The 18,008-nt window shown below is 42.1% G+C and overlaps 2 protein-coding genes across 2 annotated transcripts in view; one reads left to right on the top strand and one right to left on the bottom strand.

Moving 5' to 3' along the window:
• Positions 1–9,970: 9,970 nt before the first annotated feature.
• LOC116635804 (heterogeneous nuclear ribonucleoprotein A1-like) lies at positions 9,971–10,997 on the bottom strand. The gene has a single exon (XM_032410112.1). It carries the CDS (start codon positions 10,955–10,957, stop codon positions 9,971–9,973), a length of 987 nt encoding a protein of 328 aa, XP_032266003.1. The 5' UTR covers positions 10,958–10,997.
• A 5,639-nt stretch (positions 10,998–16,636) lies between these two features.
• DNAH8 (dynein axonemal heavy chain 8) overlaps positions 16,637–18,008 on the top strand; it is a 369,397-nt gene continuing 368,025 nt past the window's right edge. The window contains exons 1-2 of the mRNA XM_032410111.1: positions 16,637–16,868; positions 16,979–17,113. Coding sequence (XP_032266002.1) covers positions 16,767–16,868; positions 16,979–17,113 — 237 coding nt within the window. The 5' untranslated portion in view covers positions 16,637–16,766. The remainder of the gene's footprint in view (positions 16,869–16,978; positions 17,114–18,008) is intronic.

Genomic DNA, 18,008 nt, shown 5'->3' with positions numbered 1-18,008 from the left:
GAGGAATGAGATTTGACAAAGAGTTTTTAAGTGAATGGCAGGGTCTATGTAAATTAGCAAGAAGACAGATGCATGTCACGAATTTTGGTTGCAAGAAGTTGGGCGAAATGGGAGTTTATCTGGCTCACCTAATCAAACTGAAGCAGGACAGGGATGCGTCTGGTACCAAGCATCTGGCACCAAACATCTAGCACCAGGCACCTGGCCACCACCAAGATGTCTCCATCTCTCATCTCAGTGTCTTTCTTCATCTTAACTTCATTTTGTCAGACATATTTATTTCACCAGTCTAGAAACTTGGAGATCTCAGCCTCTCAGCCTCTTACCTGAGAGAGAGGGACTACTTCCCTGAATCCCAGTCTGATAAAATCCAAGGAGGTGCTGGGATTGGCCTAGACTAGGACCTGTACTTATTCTTGTGCTCAGGGCACTGTGATTGGCAGCCAGGGTTAGAAACACCTGGTTGAAGCGGGAGAAGCAGCAGCTCCCCAAAAGAAGACGGATGCTGTTCTTATAAGAAGAGAGTACGCAGTGTAGTGTCCGACCCACAGAACTTCAACATGGAAATAGACCTTAAAACTGCTAACCCAAGAAATGAGGCAACACAAACCCTCCGTCCACTGTGCATTACCATTAAATTTTTCCATTGGAAGCCCAGACAGAAGAAATTTGTCTGAGATATTTTACTGAAAAGGCATCCTAAACAGTTCTTTTCCTCTAAGCCTCTGGTGAACTTCCCACAATATATGAGAGATAAACCATATAAGTGGATGGGAAGACTCAATATCATAAAATATTGATTTGCAAATGAATCTATTAATGTAATGCAATTTAATCAAAATGTTGATGGGTTTTTCATTGAACTGAATAAGCTGGTTCTAGAATCTATGTTTATTTATTATTTATTTTATGTTTATTTATTATTATTACTTATTTATTTAAAGATTTTTTTAAAGATTTTTATTTATCAGAGAGAGAGAGAACACACAAGCAGGAGGGAGGGGCAGAAGGAGAAGCAGACTCCCCACTGATCAGGGAGCCTGATGTGGGGCTTGATTCCAGGACCTTGCATCATGACCTGAGCCAAAGGCAGACACTTAACTGAGCCACCCACGCATCCCTAGATTCTATTTTTAGATTCCCCAACTAGGCAAGAGGCATTTGGAGAATAAATAAGTAGCGGAACCTACCCTTCTACATAATAAGATTTACTATAAAGCTACAGTAAGATAGTGTGGTAACAACACTGGTAGGTATAAAACAATAAATGGAAACTGTGGTAGGCAGCTCTAGATGGCACCAATAATCCCCACCTCCAGATATTCACATTCTTGTGTTATCCCCTCCCCCTGAGTATGGATTTAATGACTCACTTCTAAATAATAGAATATGGTAGAAGTGATGGGATATCACTTCTGAGATTGGATTATATAGTGATTCTTATCTTGGGAGCTCTTTCTCACTTTGTTGTTCTTCAGTCTCTCACTCAGAGGGTAAGCAAGCTGCCACATTTTTTTTTTTTTTTAAGATTTTATTTGTTTATTTGACAGAGAGAGAGAACACAAGCAGGGGGAGCGGCAGGCAGAGGGAGAAACAGGCTCCCCGCTGAGCAGGGACCCCAATGTGGGGCTCGATCCCAGGACCTTGGGATCATGACCCCAGCTGAAGGCAGCCTCTTAACCAACTGAGCCACCCAGGCGCCCCAAGCTGCCACATTGTGAGCAACACTATGGAGAGACTCATGTGGCAAGGAACTGATTGAGGTCTCTTGTCAACAGCCAGTGAGGACCGGAAGCTGGCCAACAGCCACTTAGAAGTGGGTCCTGTCCCAGTATAGCTTTGAGGTAACTGCTGCCCTGGATGACCCCTTAGATTTGACCTTGTAAGAAACTTTGAGCCAGAACTATCCATCTAGATCATTCCCAGATTCCTAACCTACAGAAACTATCAGATAACAAATTTTTGTTGTTTTTAGCTGCTAAGTTTTGGGATAACTTGTTGTGCAGCAATACACAACTAATATACACACACATACAAAAACTTGATATCTACCAAAACTAGTACTGCAGATCAGCTGGGGGAAGATCAATTTTTCAATGAATGGTGTTAGGACACCCTAGTTTATATGAAAAAAGAAAAGAATTTTCTATTTCATACCATAAAGAAAAACAGAAGTTCAAGTGTATTAAAAATATAAATGTGAAAAAGCAAAACTTAAAAACATAAAGAACAAAATATCAGAGAATATCTTTATGAATTCACGAGTCGGACTCCGTGCTCAGCAGGGAGATGCAGATGTAGTTAAGGATCTCAAGGTGAGATCATCCTGCATCTACAGTGGACCTATTACAGGACAAAGAACTAGTTCCCTCATTGTATTTTTAGGGTCTTGGGCAGTCTAACCATTTACTGTTTTATATATGCTACATGGTGTTTTCTTTCTATTAAGCCTCAAGAAAACTCTCTGGATTGTGTATTTTTCCCATATCTCAGGTATCCTCAGGCAGTGTTCTATGCACCTAGTTTTCTGCCAGAGATAATGAAATTATTACAGTGCTACAAACCGAATACTGCAATGCACATCTTTATTTTTTTTTTTAGATTTATTTATTTTTTTAAGAGAGAAAGAGCACAGTCACCCACGTCAGCTGGGGGAGGGGCAGAAGGAGAGGGCGAGAGAGAATCCTCAAGGAGACTCTCTGCTGAGCGTGGAGCCTGACGCATGGCTCGATCCCAGGACTCCGAGATCATGACCTGAGCTGAAATCCAGAGCTGGCTGCTCAACCGACTGAGCCACCCAGTGCCCCTGCAATGCATATCTTTAGAACAAAAGCTCTGTCTATATTTAGCACAGTATTCTTTCCTTCCTTCCCTCCCTCCCTCCTTCCTTTCTTTTCTTTCTTTCCTTTCTCTTTTTCCTTCCTTCCTTTCTTTCTTTCTTCTTTCTTTCTTTCTTCCTTCCTTCCTTTCTTTCCTTCTTTCCTTTCTTTCTTTCCTTCTTTCCTTCTTTCCTTCCTTCCTTCCTTCAAAGTGGGGCTTGAACTCACAACCCTGAGATCAAGACCTGAGCTGATATCAAGAGTCAAATGCTCAACTGACTGAGCCACCCAGACACCCCAGCACAGTATTATTTCTTTAGAATATATTTTCAAAAGAAGACTTTTTAGGTTAAGGCACATGGATATGTTTAAGGCTCTTTAAAGGATATAATATCCTGTAATTTGTTCCTTACTACATAAGAATATGCAGATATACCTCCTACTGGGAAGATGGCAAGGATTAAACCATAAGTGCCAAAAATAGATGATGAGACCAAAAAAATGGGCCAGAGAGAGACCCTTTATTACTCACAGCCCAACAAATAGCAGTTCTGGCCGCAAGTACCACTGGGCAACACCATGGGCCCACATGCAGGCAGTGGACTGGGAGGCAGCTAAAGAATCCAAGACGAAGGGCTCATCATCTTTTGTAGCAAGCAGTAAACAAGCCAGGGCCCCTCCCTTGGGAAGTGAGCAGCTGTTCCTTAGTCCTGCTGTGATTGCTGTCATCTACTTAATTGCCTATACACTAGCTAAAGAAACAGCTCAGAGTCAGAGGACAGTTAGGTCTTGCAGTTTGGCAAACTTTGCAAAGTGTGCAGGGGTCCTGTGGGCCCCATAACTTCATACTGCATAATTGCTGTATGGTATTTCTTAACATGGATAGAATGTGTTTAATTTAACTTTACTTGTGATTTTTATAATCATCGTTGGGCTTCGGTTTTGTTTTGTTTTGTTTTGTTTTAATCAGTTGGCAGATCTTCCAGCCCTCGTTTTAGACTGACCTGCTCTATATTCAAAGATTGACTTTAACCCCTAATTAAAACGGACACCAGGCACACCATTTCAGGGAGTTACAAGAAAAACAGAAATGTACTGGAAAGGGAAGGGAGGGTGGGCTTTGAAAAGTTTTCTTCAGTCTGTTCTCCGTATTACCAGTCATAGGTTTCTGAGCAAATTCAACAGAAAAGATTTAATATTCTCAAGTGAAACACTAAGTAAAGACTTTCAACAAGTGAAACACTAAGTAACTTCAGAAACTATAAAGGTCATAGGGGCACTGGACTGACTCAGTGGTTGGGGTGGAGCTTGGAACTCTTGATCTCAGGGTTGTGAGTTCGAGCCCCACCTTCAGTACAGAGACTACTTAAAAAAAAATTTTTTTTAAAGATTTTATTTATTTATTTGACAGAGAGAGAACAGGAGAGCACAGGCAGGGGTAGCGGCAGAGGGAGAGGGAGAAGCAGATCCCCAGCTGAGCAGGGGAGCCTGATATGGGGCTTGATCCCAGGACCCTGAGATCATGACCTCATTGAAGCAGTCGCTTAACCGACTGAGGCACCCAGGCGCCCTGAGACTACTTAAAAATTGAAAGAAAATCTTGGGGTGCCTCAGTGTCTCAGTCTGTTCAGCATATAGTATAAAGGTCCTAGAAAATTTACTCATTTCCATGCCAATCCTCTCTCAAAGCACACCTTGGAACCCTCCCCAGCCCCCACCCCCTCAATTTCCCCCTCTAGGCAGCTGCCCTTTAGTGACCCCGGCCTCTCCTCGCTGTTTCACTTCTCTGGCTCTCAAGGTTGGGGGGGGGGGGCCGGCAGGGCGTGTCCTCACAGAACTGCGCGCGGGCGGGGGTCGTGGAGCCCCTCACCCGCCGCCCCGCACCCCGCGCCTCATACCCCGCGGGGAGCAGCGCCCTGCAGAGCCGGCGCGCGGCGCCCCAGAGCGAACCGGTGTCGGACTTCCAACGGCCGAGCCTCGGTGGCAGCCGAGCCAGAGGCAGCTCCCCCGGCGCAGCGCGGCCACCTGGCCCGCCTGGGTGATTGGCGGGTGGCGGCGGGTCGCGGCAGGTGAGTGCGCCCCCGCTCCTGCCCGGAGCCCTCCAGCCCTGGGGTGCCCCTCCCGCTTTCCTCCCTGGCTGGGGACTGGAGTGGGTGCTAGAATTCAGTTCCTCACCTCCTGACCAGCCCAGTTAACACCCTGCTGCAAAACCCCAGCTCAGTCACCGCCTTTTGTAAATCCCAGTGTGTTCCCTGGACGTCTGACTTCATCCCATTCCCCCGGCTAAGAATTCAAAAGTAAGACAGACAAAATCTCTCCTCCTCCAGGTTTATTTTTCCAACCTCTCTCTTCCTCACTCCCCTGCGCCCCGAAAGTCTCATCACTGAACTTACCACTTTTCCCAAGCAAACCCTGCCTTTTCCTGCTTTCTTGCGTTTACACTCTAGCTCCCCCACTTCTGGCCTAGAATATTAACCCTCTTCCATGTTCTCGTGACAGCTCTTCAGACCCAACTCCAATGTTACCTTCTCTGTCAGATTTTTTCCAGAAGTTTCTTTTTCTGCCAGTCTCTCTCAGCCCTTTGCTAATTCACCTTTTCTCGACATTGACTACCCTGTGTGTGTTTAACAGTCTTTCTCCCCAATTTGTGCGTTTTGCTTCGGGGGAGCCTCTTAGTTTTATATATAGGCTGCGGGGGCACACTGAAGCACACTGAAGACCCTCAACAATCACGAATGAACTAATGCATGAAAGGATAGGGTTACGGAAATGGGTTCTAGAAAAAGGAGTGTGGTTGAAGTGGCTGTACGCTTAGCACACCGGTATACAACTTGCTCACTTCGGTATTCCCTTTTTTTTTTTAAGATTTTATTTATTTGACAGAGAGAGAGAGACAGCGAGAGAGGGAACACAAGAAGGGGGAATGGGAGAGGGAGAAGCAGGCTTCCCGCGGAGCAGGGAGCCCGATGCGGGGCTCGATCCCAGGACCCTGGGATCATGACCTGAGCTGAAGGCAGTCGCTTAACGACTGAGCCACTCAGATGCCCCTCACTTCGCTCTTCCTATGCGTGGAAAAGTCCACTGTCCTATTGCTCCTGAAAATGAGCAGGGATGACTTTGTGGACATGCAATTAACCTCCAAATTGAACTTAAGGAGAAGGGATGGTGGAATTTTAGAATAATTGCATGTGGGATCCAGTTGTCTGTGGAGGAGATGGGAGGAGGGGAAAGAGATGAACAGGTGTTCCTGAATTCATTCTGCACCAAGTGATGGCTAGCCAAGTATGAATACTTGGAGCCAGGACCTGCCTCTTTATTTAGCAAGTAATCTGGCTACATCTGAAAATTCATAGGGAATTTAAGGTTCTAAATATTAATGTTATAGGAGAAAATATTAACACGTGTTGTATGTTGTTGTATATGATACATACACATATAAGTAAAATATATAATATATAATATATAAAATATATAAAATCGTAATTTTATGATTTTTAAAAGGTATAAAATTGAAAAGTACAACTCTTCCCCTACTTTCCCCCTCTGTCTTTCTCTTTCAAGGTGATCACTGTTGATAAATTATTATGTATCTTCCCTGGAAAGCTTTTAATGTGTTTTATCAAATCTAAACTATTACCGATTATAATTTTATGCAATTACATAAATGTAAATTACATGTATGTGACTTCATGAAGGAAAAAATGTTGCCAATTAAGCCTTTTTAAAATGTGTATCTTAGAAAAGATAAAATATTATTTATATGCATTTATATTTACAGTTTTTAAAATGTATACAATTGGTATTAGGCAGTGTACCGTGCCTTGCTTTTTTCTTTCATGAAAGATGTGTTAGAGATTTTTCTATATCTGTATATGTAGCTCTACCTCATTCTTTTTCTTGCTAGGCTCTGTATTAAAATTTTATTAACAGGATACTGTTACCAAACTCAAACTTGACTGTGCACCCAATGAGCAGTAAGCCAATGGCTAATGATGAAGTTTTAGAATATATGTGAGGTTCGGTGGGATGAGGTCTGGAGCCGACGACCAAGAAAGAATTCTTGGACGTCTTTGGTGCAAAATGGTGGTTTATTAAAGCATGGGGACAGGCCCCGTGGGCAGAAAGATCTGCTACACTGTGGTCTTGCAGAGTGGCTGATTATATACTCAGGAATTGGGGAGGTGAGGACAAAGGGAGTGTCCAAAGGATTGTCATATGCTAAAGAAGACTCTCAGAATAATGGAGACCTGGTTATTGTCAAGCCAAGCTGTTTTTCCCTCTACTGAGGTACTAACATGAAGACAGTTGGGAATTTCCTGGAGGAGTGTTACATTCCTCCTATCACATGTCCTTGTCAATGGGCTTTAGGTTTAGAAGAAATACAATTTTATTTACATTTCCTTCTGCCTCAGCCTCCCTTAATTTTATGAAGGGGAGGGTGATGTTAGGGCTTCAGGAACTGAGTTATGGGTCTCTGGAAGTTAGGCTATTGATAAGAAAGCTTCTTCCTTGTAAATTGCTGGGACATTTGTAAACTGAGGGAGACTTCTGTCCTGCAAGACTGTGATCTCTATCAGTTAACCATTTGTTTTTCCTTTAGGGCAGCCAGGAGTGCCTGAGGACTGGGGGTGTAGGGTGCCAGCTTCTGGGGGGCTGGGGGTATAGGGTGCTAACTTCTGCTTTGTCCTCAGCTCGCCTTCTGCTTCCTCATCAGCTAACACACCAGTTTTGAAGCAAAGAAACCTTTATTATCAGAAGGGCAGCCCAACAGGAAGGCAGAGGTCATTCCCAAAGCTGCTTTCCCCTGAACTGAATTCAGACATACAAAGGATCCTTTATTAAGGGATGTTTTGGTTATTTCCAGGAAATGTGTTTGTTTTTCTGCTTGTTTTTGCTATTATAAACATGTTGCAGTAAACAATCAACCTTCTCTGTATACATACATACATACAAATGGATATAATGTGTATAATGTAGTAAGCTAATTTATGTTTACTAAGATTTTCCCATTTCAATTATGTACTCTATTCAAAATTTTGCTACAATTTTTAGGAATTCTATATAAAGTAGTTGTATACATTTCCTAACTTACAATGAAATAGTTGTATCGGTCTTTAGAAGTGGTAAGCTGATATTTTATATTTAGAGTTCATTATGTGCCAAGTATGACTTGGCATTTGAAAACCATGTAGAAAATGCATCTCAAATTATTTTGTAAGAGGAAGAATTCTATACTTACCCTAAGCAAAATCTCTCCAAATGGGCAGTGGTTATTTATTTATTTGGAGTGTCTCAGATATATGATTTACTTTAAAAATGTTAAACCATGGGATTCCTGGGTGGCTCAGTCTTTGGGCATCTGTCTTCAGCTCAGGTCATGATCCCAGGGTCCTGGGATCGAGCCCTGCATCGGGCTCCCTGCTCGGCGGGAAGCCTGCTTCTCCTTCTCCCACTCACCTTGCTTGTGTTCCTGCTCTCACTACCTCTCTCTCTGTCAGATAAATAAATAAAATCTTTAAAAAAAATGTTAAACCATAACAAATTACTTAGAATTTATTTATTTCTAAGTCACAATAGTGATTAATACCTGGGTATCAGTTTCCTTATATTCAGTGTTTGTTCGCAGACTGCTAACCATAAAGACTCTTTAATGTTCACAAAATAAGAGCTTAACCTGTCCTTTGCTTGAAATATTGGGACGCCTGGCTGGCTCAGGGTGGAGCATGTGACTCTTGATCTCAAGGTTGTGGGTTCCAGCCCCATGTTGGGTGTAGAGATTACTTAATAAAATCTTTAAAAGAAAGAGAAATATATATGTCAGCACTCAGTAGAGCACAAGTTAAACTCTTTACTTAGTACATGTATCTGTGAGTAATCTAATGTTTCAGAGATCAAATGCTTTTTATTTTTCCTTAAATAGCTTCACATAAATTCCAAGGAAACTAAGGTGACACACATAGAAAGCATATGCATGCTATACTGAAATATGTTTACCTGTATTGAAGCTATCGATTATGTTTATTAGATGACCATACAAGCAGAGTAACTGACAGTGACCTTTTCCTGTGTATTTTGTGATAAACTTGACACGTTCTTTTTTAAAAAGATTTATTTATTTATTTATTTAAGAGACGGAGGTGGGTAGGAGCAGAGGGAGGGAGAAAGAATCCTGAAGCAGACTCCCCACTGAGCGTGGAGCCTGAACCCTGCTCTGTCCCAGGACCCTGAGATCATGACCTGGAGCTGAAATCAAGAGTCAGTCACTCAACCAACTGAGCCACCCAGGCGCCCCTTGACAAATTCTTGATTAGGAGATTTTCAGAACTACTTAGGAGTGCTAGAAAAAAAGCACTGGTAGAACTGAGCCAATTTCCTAACATGTTAACATTAAGATCTGTGCTTTATAAAAACCACATTTTATTATTCATGATTATTATTTATTTTTTTCCATTCAAAAGAATATTAAATCGTTTATTGATTACACATGATAATGGTTGATACACAAGCTTTAATCCCCATCTATAATTTTATCTGATACCATAATTCAATTTAGATATATTGCATAGGATGTGCCAACAATCATATTAATAACCAAATAAACTCCAGGACTTTGCTTGGGTGACCCTTTTAGTGGTGAACTCCAGGTCACAACACATTAACTGTCAGTTCAACTACACCAAGGTTTGTGGAGACAATGGCTTCTGTGCCCAAGCAGGTTGCAAATCAATTTCGAATGGAACCTGGCATCACCCTGAAGGAATTCTAACTTCACACTGTTGGGGTGGTATACCAAGATGGCTTCAGAGTAGACTAACCTCACACAGCACATTTAAAAAAAGACACATTTATTCAGCGTCATGATCAGACTATTACATTTAGCAAACAACAGCATGGGTGCAAAAAAAAAAAAAAATCTACGTTAAAACCCTTTGTTGGAATGCTTTACACTTTCCACAGAACAGAAACTAAAATAACCTGTTACACAATTAGTCACAAATACAGTCCTCGAGTTTTTTGCCCATACACATGAGTATTGTCTAAAACATGTCTTCTTTGTAGCAGCGAGGCCCTGCCACCACTGTGCTTGGCTGAGTTCACAAATCTGCTGTAACCTGTAGCTTCCCTGTCACTTCTCGGGCTCTCCTCTCCTGCTAAGCCTTGTTTCCTGGCAGTAATGAAAGCCTCCTGCCGCTGCCGTAGCTCCTGCTGCTGCGGGAACTGCCACAGCCACCTTGGTTTTGTGGTTTGGCAAAGTATTGGCCTCCACCACCAGAGGGGCCAGAGCTTCTGCCTCCAAACTTCCCTCCTTTCATGGGTCCAAAATTTGAGGATTGATTGCTGTAATTGCCAAAATCATTATAGCTTCCGCCACCTCCAGAGTTGCTTCCATCGTTACCAAATCCGTTACAGCCATCCCCACTGCCACCATATCCACCACCACCTCGACTGCCACCAAAGCCACCTCGACCACGGAAGTTCCCTCCACGACCAAAGTTGTCATTCCCACCAAAACCACCTCCACGACCACCACCAAAGTTTCCAGAACCACTTCGACCTCTTTGGCTGGATGAAGCACTAGCCATCTCTTGCTTAGATAGGGCTTTCCTTACTTCACAGTTGTGGCCATTCACAGTATGGTATTTTTGAATGACAATCTTGTCTACAGAGTCATGGTCATCAAATGTTACAAAAGCAAAACCTCTCTTTTTGCCACTGCCTCGGTCAGTCATGATCTCGATCACTTCAATTTTCCCATACTGTTCAAAATAATCTCTTAGGTGATGTTCTTCAGTGTCTTCTTTAATGCCACCAACAAAAATCTTTTTCACAGTTAAGTGGGCACCAGGTCTTTGAGAATCTTCTCCTGAGACAGCCCTCTTTGGTTCCATAACTCTTCCATCCACCTTGTGTGGCCTTGCGTTCATGGCTGCATCCACCTCCTCCACAGTGGCATATGTGACAAACCCAAAGCTTCTGGAGTGCTTGGTGTTTGGATCTCTCATTACCACACAGTCCTTAAGCGTTCCCCATTGCTCAAAATGACTCCTCAGACTCTCATCGGTTGTTTCAAAGCTCAAACCTCCGATGAAGAGCTTCCGCAGCTGTTCAGGCTCTTTGGGAGACTCTGACTTAGACATGATGGCGGTGGGAGGGGAGACTTTAAAGATGCTTACTCGGCAGAGTCCACGGGCAGAAAGGAGTAATCTAACGAATGTATCTTGATTTATTTATTTTAACTGATAGTGAATTCTTGCTATTTGTAGTCTTTTGGAAGAACAAATGTAATATGGCATAATTCTAAGCTTTATTTTTTTTCCCAACTGCTTCCCTTTTTGATCTCTTTATAGCTTTTCATGCCTTTACCTCTTTTCTTTTCTCTCTATATTTCGTCCCTCTCTTCTTATTGAATCCTACCTATTCTTCAAGGGCAACTTATGTCCATATCCTCCGTGAAATTCTCTTTGTCTATTTTGTCTATACTAATTTTCCTTCCTCTAAATTTTCCAGTAGAGCTCCACAATTTTATTTTTTTATTTTTTAAAAGATTATATTTATTTGAGAGAGAGAATGAGCAGTGGGGAGGGGCAGAGGGAGAGAGAGAGAGAGAGAGAAAAGCAGACACCCTACTGAGTAGGAAGCCCAGTGCAGGCTCCATCCCAGGACCTGGGGATCATGACCTGAGCCCAAGGCAGACGCTTAACCCTCAGAGCCACTCAGGCACCCCTGAGCTCCACAATTTTACTCTTGATTGATTTGCAAAGATTACTTTATCTCTCCAATAGCATTGTGAATCTTTGAGGACAAGAGTCCTGTCTTGTTTTCTGCCTCCCAGAGTGAGTAACATAGCCCTGGGCACGTAGTAGTTACTCACACCACTTTGCATGGGGACTGGGGCTGTGGCACAGGAGGGAGGGAGAAGCTTCCTTTTTTTTTTTTTTTTTTTCCCTTTCTACACTTGTTTTCAGTGAGATTTCCTTCTCTAAGCCTATGGATTCAGCCTGACCTTAGTAACCATAGGTACTGTTTAACCCAACTGGTGGTATTCAGGACTAAATTAAGCATTTTTAGCTTTAATATTCTTTCTTTGCAAGATCACAAATAACTACTTGAACAAGGGGGAAGACTGGTGCCTACAGATGGGTAATAGTGTGTAAACTAATTCTATCTCTTTTTACCTTTCTCTCTTAATTTAGTTTCAAAATGCCTTTTTTTTTTTTTTTTTTTAATTTCCTTGTGGGTTTAAGGGGAAATTTTCCAAACTAAAGCCTCCTGCCAGACAGTCAATAAATTGGTCATTTCCTTTTTTTAAAAAATCTTTTTATTATTTTTTTATTTTATTACTATTTTTCTTTTTTTTTAAAGATTTTGTTTGTTTGTTTATTTGACAGAGAGAGACACAGTGAAAGAGGGAACACAAGCAGGGGGAGTGGGAGAGGGAGAAGCAGGCTTCCCGCTGAGCAGGGAGCCCGATGCGGGGCTCGATCCCAGGACCCTGGGATCATGACCTGAGCCGAAGGCAGACGCTTAACGGCTGAGCCACCCAGGCGCCCCTATTACTATTTTTCTTAAGTAATCTCTCCACCCAACATGGGGCTTGAACTCATGACCCCAAGATCAAGAGTTGCATGCTCTACAGACTGAGCCAGCGAGGAGCCCCAATTCGTCATTTCCTTAGTGCAGCTTATCATATTTTCTTTTTTTAAAAATAGCATTTTAAAATGGAGTTATACAATTACTTCACTAAGGCATACCCTTCAGTGGTTTTTATTATAGGCACTGTGTTGTACAACCACAGGTAATCACTATCTAATCCCAGAACATTTCCATTACGCAAAAAAAGAAACCCAGGCCTATTAGCAGGTAGGCCCAATTCTTCCTCCCTCATCCCCTGACTACCACATCTATTTTCTGTCTCTATGGATTTGCCTTTTCTGGACATTTCATGTAAATGGACTCATATAATATGTGGCCTTTTGTGTCTGGCTTCTTTCACTTTGTGTGGTGTTTTCAAGATTCATCCATGCTGTAGCACGGGATGGTCCTTCATTCCTTCTTATGACAGAATAATATTCCGTTATAAGTGTATGCCACATTTTGTTTATCCACTCATCACCTAACTGGATTGTTTATCCAGTTTGGGTTGTTTCCAATTTGAGCTCAATATGAATAATGCTGCCATGAACATTCGTATACAAATTTTTGTGCAAACAGATTTTTTTTTTTTAAAGATTTTATTTATTTATTTGACAGAGAGAGACACAGCGAGAGAGGGAACACAAGCAGGGGGAGTGGGAGAGGGAGAAGCAGGCTTCCCGCGGAGCAGGGAGCCCGATGCGGGGCTCGATCCCAGGACCCTGGGATCATGACCTGAGCCAAAGGCAGACGCCCAACGACTGAGCCACCCAGGCGCCCCTGTGCAAACAGATTTTATCAATTCTCTTGGGTGGAATTAGTGGCTCATTTGCTAATTCTATGTTTAGCTTTCTGAGGAACTGCCAAACTGTTTTCCTCAGAGGCTGCACAATTTTACTTTCCCACCAGCAATGTATGAAGATTTAAACTTCTTTATGACCTTCTCAACCCTCTTTATTGTCTTTTTAAAAAATTTAGAGCCATCCTACTGGGTGTAAAGTGCCATCTCATGGTGGTTTTGATTTGCATTTTCCTAGGGGCTAGTGGTGTTGAGTGTCTTTCCATGTGCTTGTGGGTCATGTTTTTTACACACATATATATAAATATATGTATTTATTAAGCATAGTTATATATCTCACCAAGCATGAAACTTGGCATTTAGTTGTTGACAATTAGTATTACTTCCCTAGTCTTTGTGGAATGCATATGGATCCTACCAAGACCTACCTTAGATGACAGCTTCTCCTTAGAGATTTCCTTCTTGAGTTTTCTCCTCTGATGCTGCAGATGCTTGTGCATACCTTAGCTGGTTCTAAAGAAACTGTGAAGTGTTTGTTGGTATGTTTGGCCTCCCTCATTAGGCTGTGAGCTCCTTGCCAATGCCTAGAGGTGAGAGAACAGTGCTGGTTTCAGGAATGGCCAGAGCTGCTGTGAACTCAGACAGCACCAGGGCAAAGGCAATGGAAGAAATTGGAGAGAGAGCTTGGAACCAAGTCAGGAAAGCCTTGGAGGACACAAGAATTTGTATTTGGCACCCAGAGGAGGACTTTAAGCAGGGCAGTCGTATGATATGATCTGAAGTTCAGAAAGACCATTTTTGTCTGTGTAATTGGGTAAGACCTGTACCTTCTCTGGATCTTAGTTTCATTAGCAGTAAAAAGGGAGAGCTGAACTAGATAATTTCTGTGTTTTGTTTTGTTTTGTTTCTAGTTCTGAAATGATGTGCCATGAATCTCAACTATCTGGACTCCTCAGGGAATGAACTGTGTTGGATAATAACATTTTCTGAAAATTTAATCTGTGCTAACACTTAAAAAATACTAGCCATTTTTAGATGAAAAACTCATGAAGATTAATTGCATACTTCCCTGACTTCTTAAATATAATATCATGATTCAATTTTCATCTTTCCTTGATGGCTTAAATAATAGTAGCTCTACAGTGGCTTAAATAACTCTGTGGATCAAGAAAGAGCACTGGTTGCCTACAAAGAAGCTCTACAGCCCTACTGAGTTCAGTCAGTGTATGTGTTTTACCATTACATTGAAATTAAAGTAAATTTTGCTTTGGTTTCAGCCTGTCAACATCCTCTGAGAGCAGGCATGATTCTCTTACTGAGTAAAATGAACTGTTTTGCAGAATTCAAAAGCATAGATTGGAGCAGAGTGACAGGCAGTTGCTATGACTTCACTAATATGTATCATTATACTTGTTCTTGGTATACTGTAGGTAACAGGGTCAACTCTAGGCCAATTTCAAGGATAAACATGTAATGCACACACAACTCCTGGGTATTGTAGATCATAGTGTCCAGTAATAACTCAGAGATGTTTACTTGTTACTTCCAAGAAAATTTACTCACATGTAAAGAAAATAGACATTAGATTGTGGTCAAGGAACAAAGACAAAAACTGGGATTTATAAAAGAGAGAGGAAAGAGGAATGAGAAAAAAATCTGCAAACAGTTTGGGAACAATTGTTCTGGTTTGCAGATCTTGGGCATGAGTGCTTATCTGGCAGCAAACAGATTAATCAGTTTGGGTATTTCTGTTCTTGAGTAGGCCGACTTAGGATATCAAAGGAAACCATTTCAGCTGTTGATGGGATCTTCCGAAAAGCTGGAGGGGGCAGCTGTGGGGTGCAGGTTACAGGCTGTCTCTGTGTCTTACGGAGGGCTGCTCGTGTCCCTCCGTAAGAAACACCATCTAACTTAGGCCAGGTGTGCACACGTGTCCTCAGAATTTCTCATTAGCAAGCCTCTTTCTCTGTCTTCTTTTGAACTCTCGCTTTGGAAATTTTGCTGTTGTTGTTCTTCAAGGGTTTACTATTATCCTGGCTTCTGGATTTTAGCCATAGCCTGAAAACTTGTTTATTTAGATGGCGGTCCGATGACTGTCCTATGATGTGATTTTCTATAGGTGACATTTTCTCCTGTTCCACTGGTGTCCCCTGATTTTCCTGGTTATGTGCTCATGATGCCTTCTACACTCCTGTATAGAGCTTTTCTGATTGGATAGGTCAGATTTATACTTCATATGATACCATTGCTTCAGTAAACAATCACCATCACATTTTAGGGGCACGTTGGGAAGGCTGTTATAAACAAAAAGTCCATTGGAGTAAGCTGGGAGCTGGAAGTATAGTCATTTTTCATTGGCTGAGATGTGACCGTCTCTCATTGGCTGGGCTGTTGCTAGGGCAAGAGGAAAGTTTTAATCCCGCTGGGATAGGAAAGTAGTATCCACGTGCAAGGCGGGGCTCTTCCTGTTCGGTCTGCGGTTCGTAACCAGTGGTAGGGCTGGTGGGATGTGAGAGCTTCCCCCTGCTGGCATTCTTACATTCTAAATGAGGTTTCCTTTGATTAATTTTCACACTGCCAAGAGGATGTTTTATGCTTTTTGGGAGTTCCTGGATATCCTCATGGAGATGAGATGGCTGGACAGTTGAGTGTCTGATTGGTGAATTGTATCACAGTGTTCCTCGATGCAAGGAATATTTCAGTCCATGTAGTCCTTTGCCTTGTCTCTTGGACAAGTCAGTTTCTCAGCTCTAACACACGGCTCTCCATCTTTTTTCAGCTCTTACATACCTGAGGACAGGTACCTTCCCATCAGCTGCAGTAATTACTATGACAGGGATGGGATGTGTGTGGGGTAGCAGCACCCTCGGATCATATCACAGTCAGGAGGAGCACTTAAGAGTTTCAAAAAGCCCCTAGGAATATGTGTGCTGTTGCTATATATATATATATATATATATTTTTTTTTTTTTTTTTCTCTCCAGTCCTGTGAGCTTAGCTTCGTTAGTTAATACAGTAAGGGAGAAATAGATAATTTTGCTACCTGTCTAGGTTCAAGGGGAGGAATAAATTAACAGAGAACATTCAACTTATTGTACAGTTTTAAAAGAAAACGTTTTATCATTCTAGGTTTTATCATTCTAGGTTTTGAAGTTTAAGGTGCTCCATGGGAGGAAAAAGCCGATAACATGAGCGCGGAAGAAGGCGGTCCACCCCCTCGGAAAGAAGCAGCTCCTCGCTTTTCAGGAGAGGCAGTCCCCCCTGGGTCAGAAGAGAATGCCCCTCGGGATCCAGGAGAAGAGGCTCCTCCTCCTTCAGATGAAGGGGCTCCGCCCCCTGTGACAGAGGCGGCCTCAGCTCTAGATGCCGGCTCTCTTTACGAAACAGGTCCTGCTCCTTCTGGAAGTGATTATCTGAATTTCATTCCTTCTGATGAAAGGATAATTCTTCCAGAGGACGATGAGCTGGATGCACACAGAGTTCGACCTAGGCCTACACTCCGACTGGGTCAATCCATGCTTTCTGAAATGCTTTCTCAATCTTCCCATAGATCATCCCGATACCGCCGAAGCATGAGCGGTATTCCAAATCTACAGGAAACATTAAAAGAGAGACAGGTTTTTCTTATAATAAGATTCTTCATGTGTGTCACTTTTATGTCAAGTTAAATGTTTTTGGTGGTTTTTCTTCATAATTACAATTTTTACCCATGGTTTTCATTCTTTAGGCAAGATTTAGAGATGCAAGGGAAAACCGAAAAATGAAAATTGACCCTTCATACAAATATATATTTGAAATTCTAGCAGAAAAGCTTGGCCTGGACTTAGTAACCGTTGAAGAATTAATTTTGGATTGTCCATCTGTAAGTTTAAATCTTATCATTATTTTTTAATTGCTCTTTGAGAGCTAATTGCTTTAAGAAGCTGGAGTCATTGTAATGAACAACAAAACACTTAGAAAGGGAAGGTTGAAATTTTACCCATTAAGAAGTTTTATAGAACTATAGCCAGTTGAATCATATTTCTAGTTAGGTGTACTATTGAAGAGGAATGAAAGGGAAGAGTTAGCTACTAGAATTTGGCTAAAATTCTAACTCAAAATGCCTTTAGAGGTTAGAGGTATAGTCGAGCACAGGTAGAGTTAAATATTCTAAAAGTACAGGTTGTATGAACTACATATGCAAATCATTTGGGTAGATGAACAAACTGCATACATATGAGCTAGGGAACAATGACTTTTGCATGAGCATAGTAGAAAACAACAAGATGATTATTACCGTGTGTCTCAGCATGCCAGGGACAGTCCTAGATTATGCCTACTTTCCTGGCATAATTATTAACGGCCCCTCCTTTTACTCTAAAAGGTCCCAGTTTGGGCTGATGAATGTCTATGGTCACCCTCATTAGAGTAATACAGATAAGCTGTGACTTTCATAGAAGCTTCCAGAAGCAGTATCACAGCTTCCTTTCTGATAGCTCAGCTTCTAAATTAACTTTCAAAAATAGTACTACAGGTTGCTTGAGGTTTTTACCAACCCTAGTTGTGGACTGGCCTGGAGCCCAGCAAGACCAAGGAGCAGGTACATACTGGTGGTGCACTGATTGTCCCATTGAATGTACTGGTGAGAGCGTTGGGTATCGGGCAGTGTTGTGGTGAGGTTGTCATCATTGGGGTGCGTACCCCCTGCTTTTACAGGGACCAGTGAACTTGGGCAAAACTTTATTAGCTGGCTCTAGGAGCCCAGATTTGGTGGGATG

The sequence above is a fragment of the Phoca vitulina genome, unplaced genomic scaffold (genome assembly GCF_004348235.1).
Source record: "Phoca vitulina isolate PV1807 unplaced genomic scaffold, GSC_HSeal_1.0 scaffold11, whole genome shotgun sequence".
Lineage (NCBI taxonomy): Eukaryota > Metazoa > Chordata > Mammalia > Carnivora > Phocidae > Phoca > Phoca vitulina.
This window is presented reverse-complemented; position numbering and strand designations above follow the sequence as displayed.

Coding starts and splice junctions, on each gene's coding strand:
- LOC116635804 (XM_032410112.1), bottom strand. CDS start 10,957: ATGTCTAAGTCAGAGTCTCCCAAAGAGCCTGAACAGCTGCGGAAGCTC.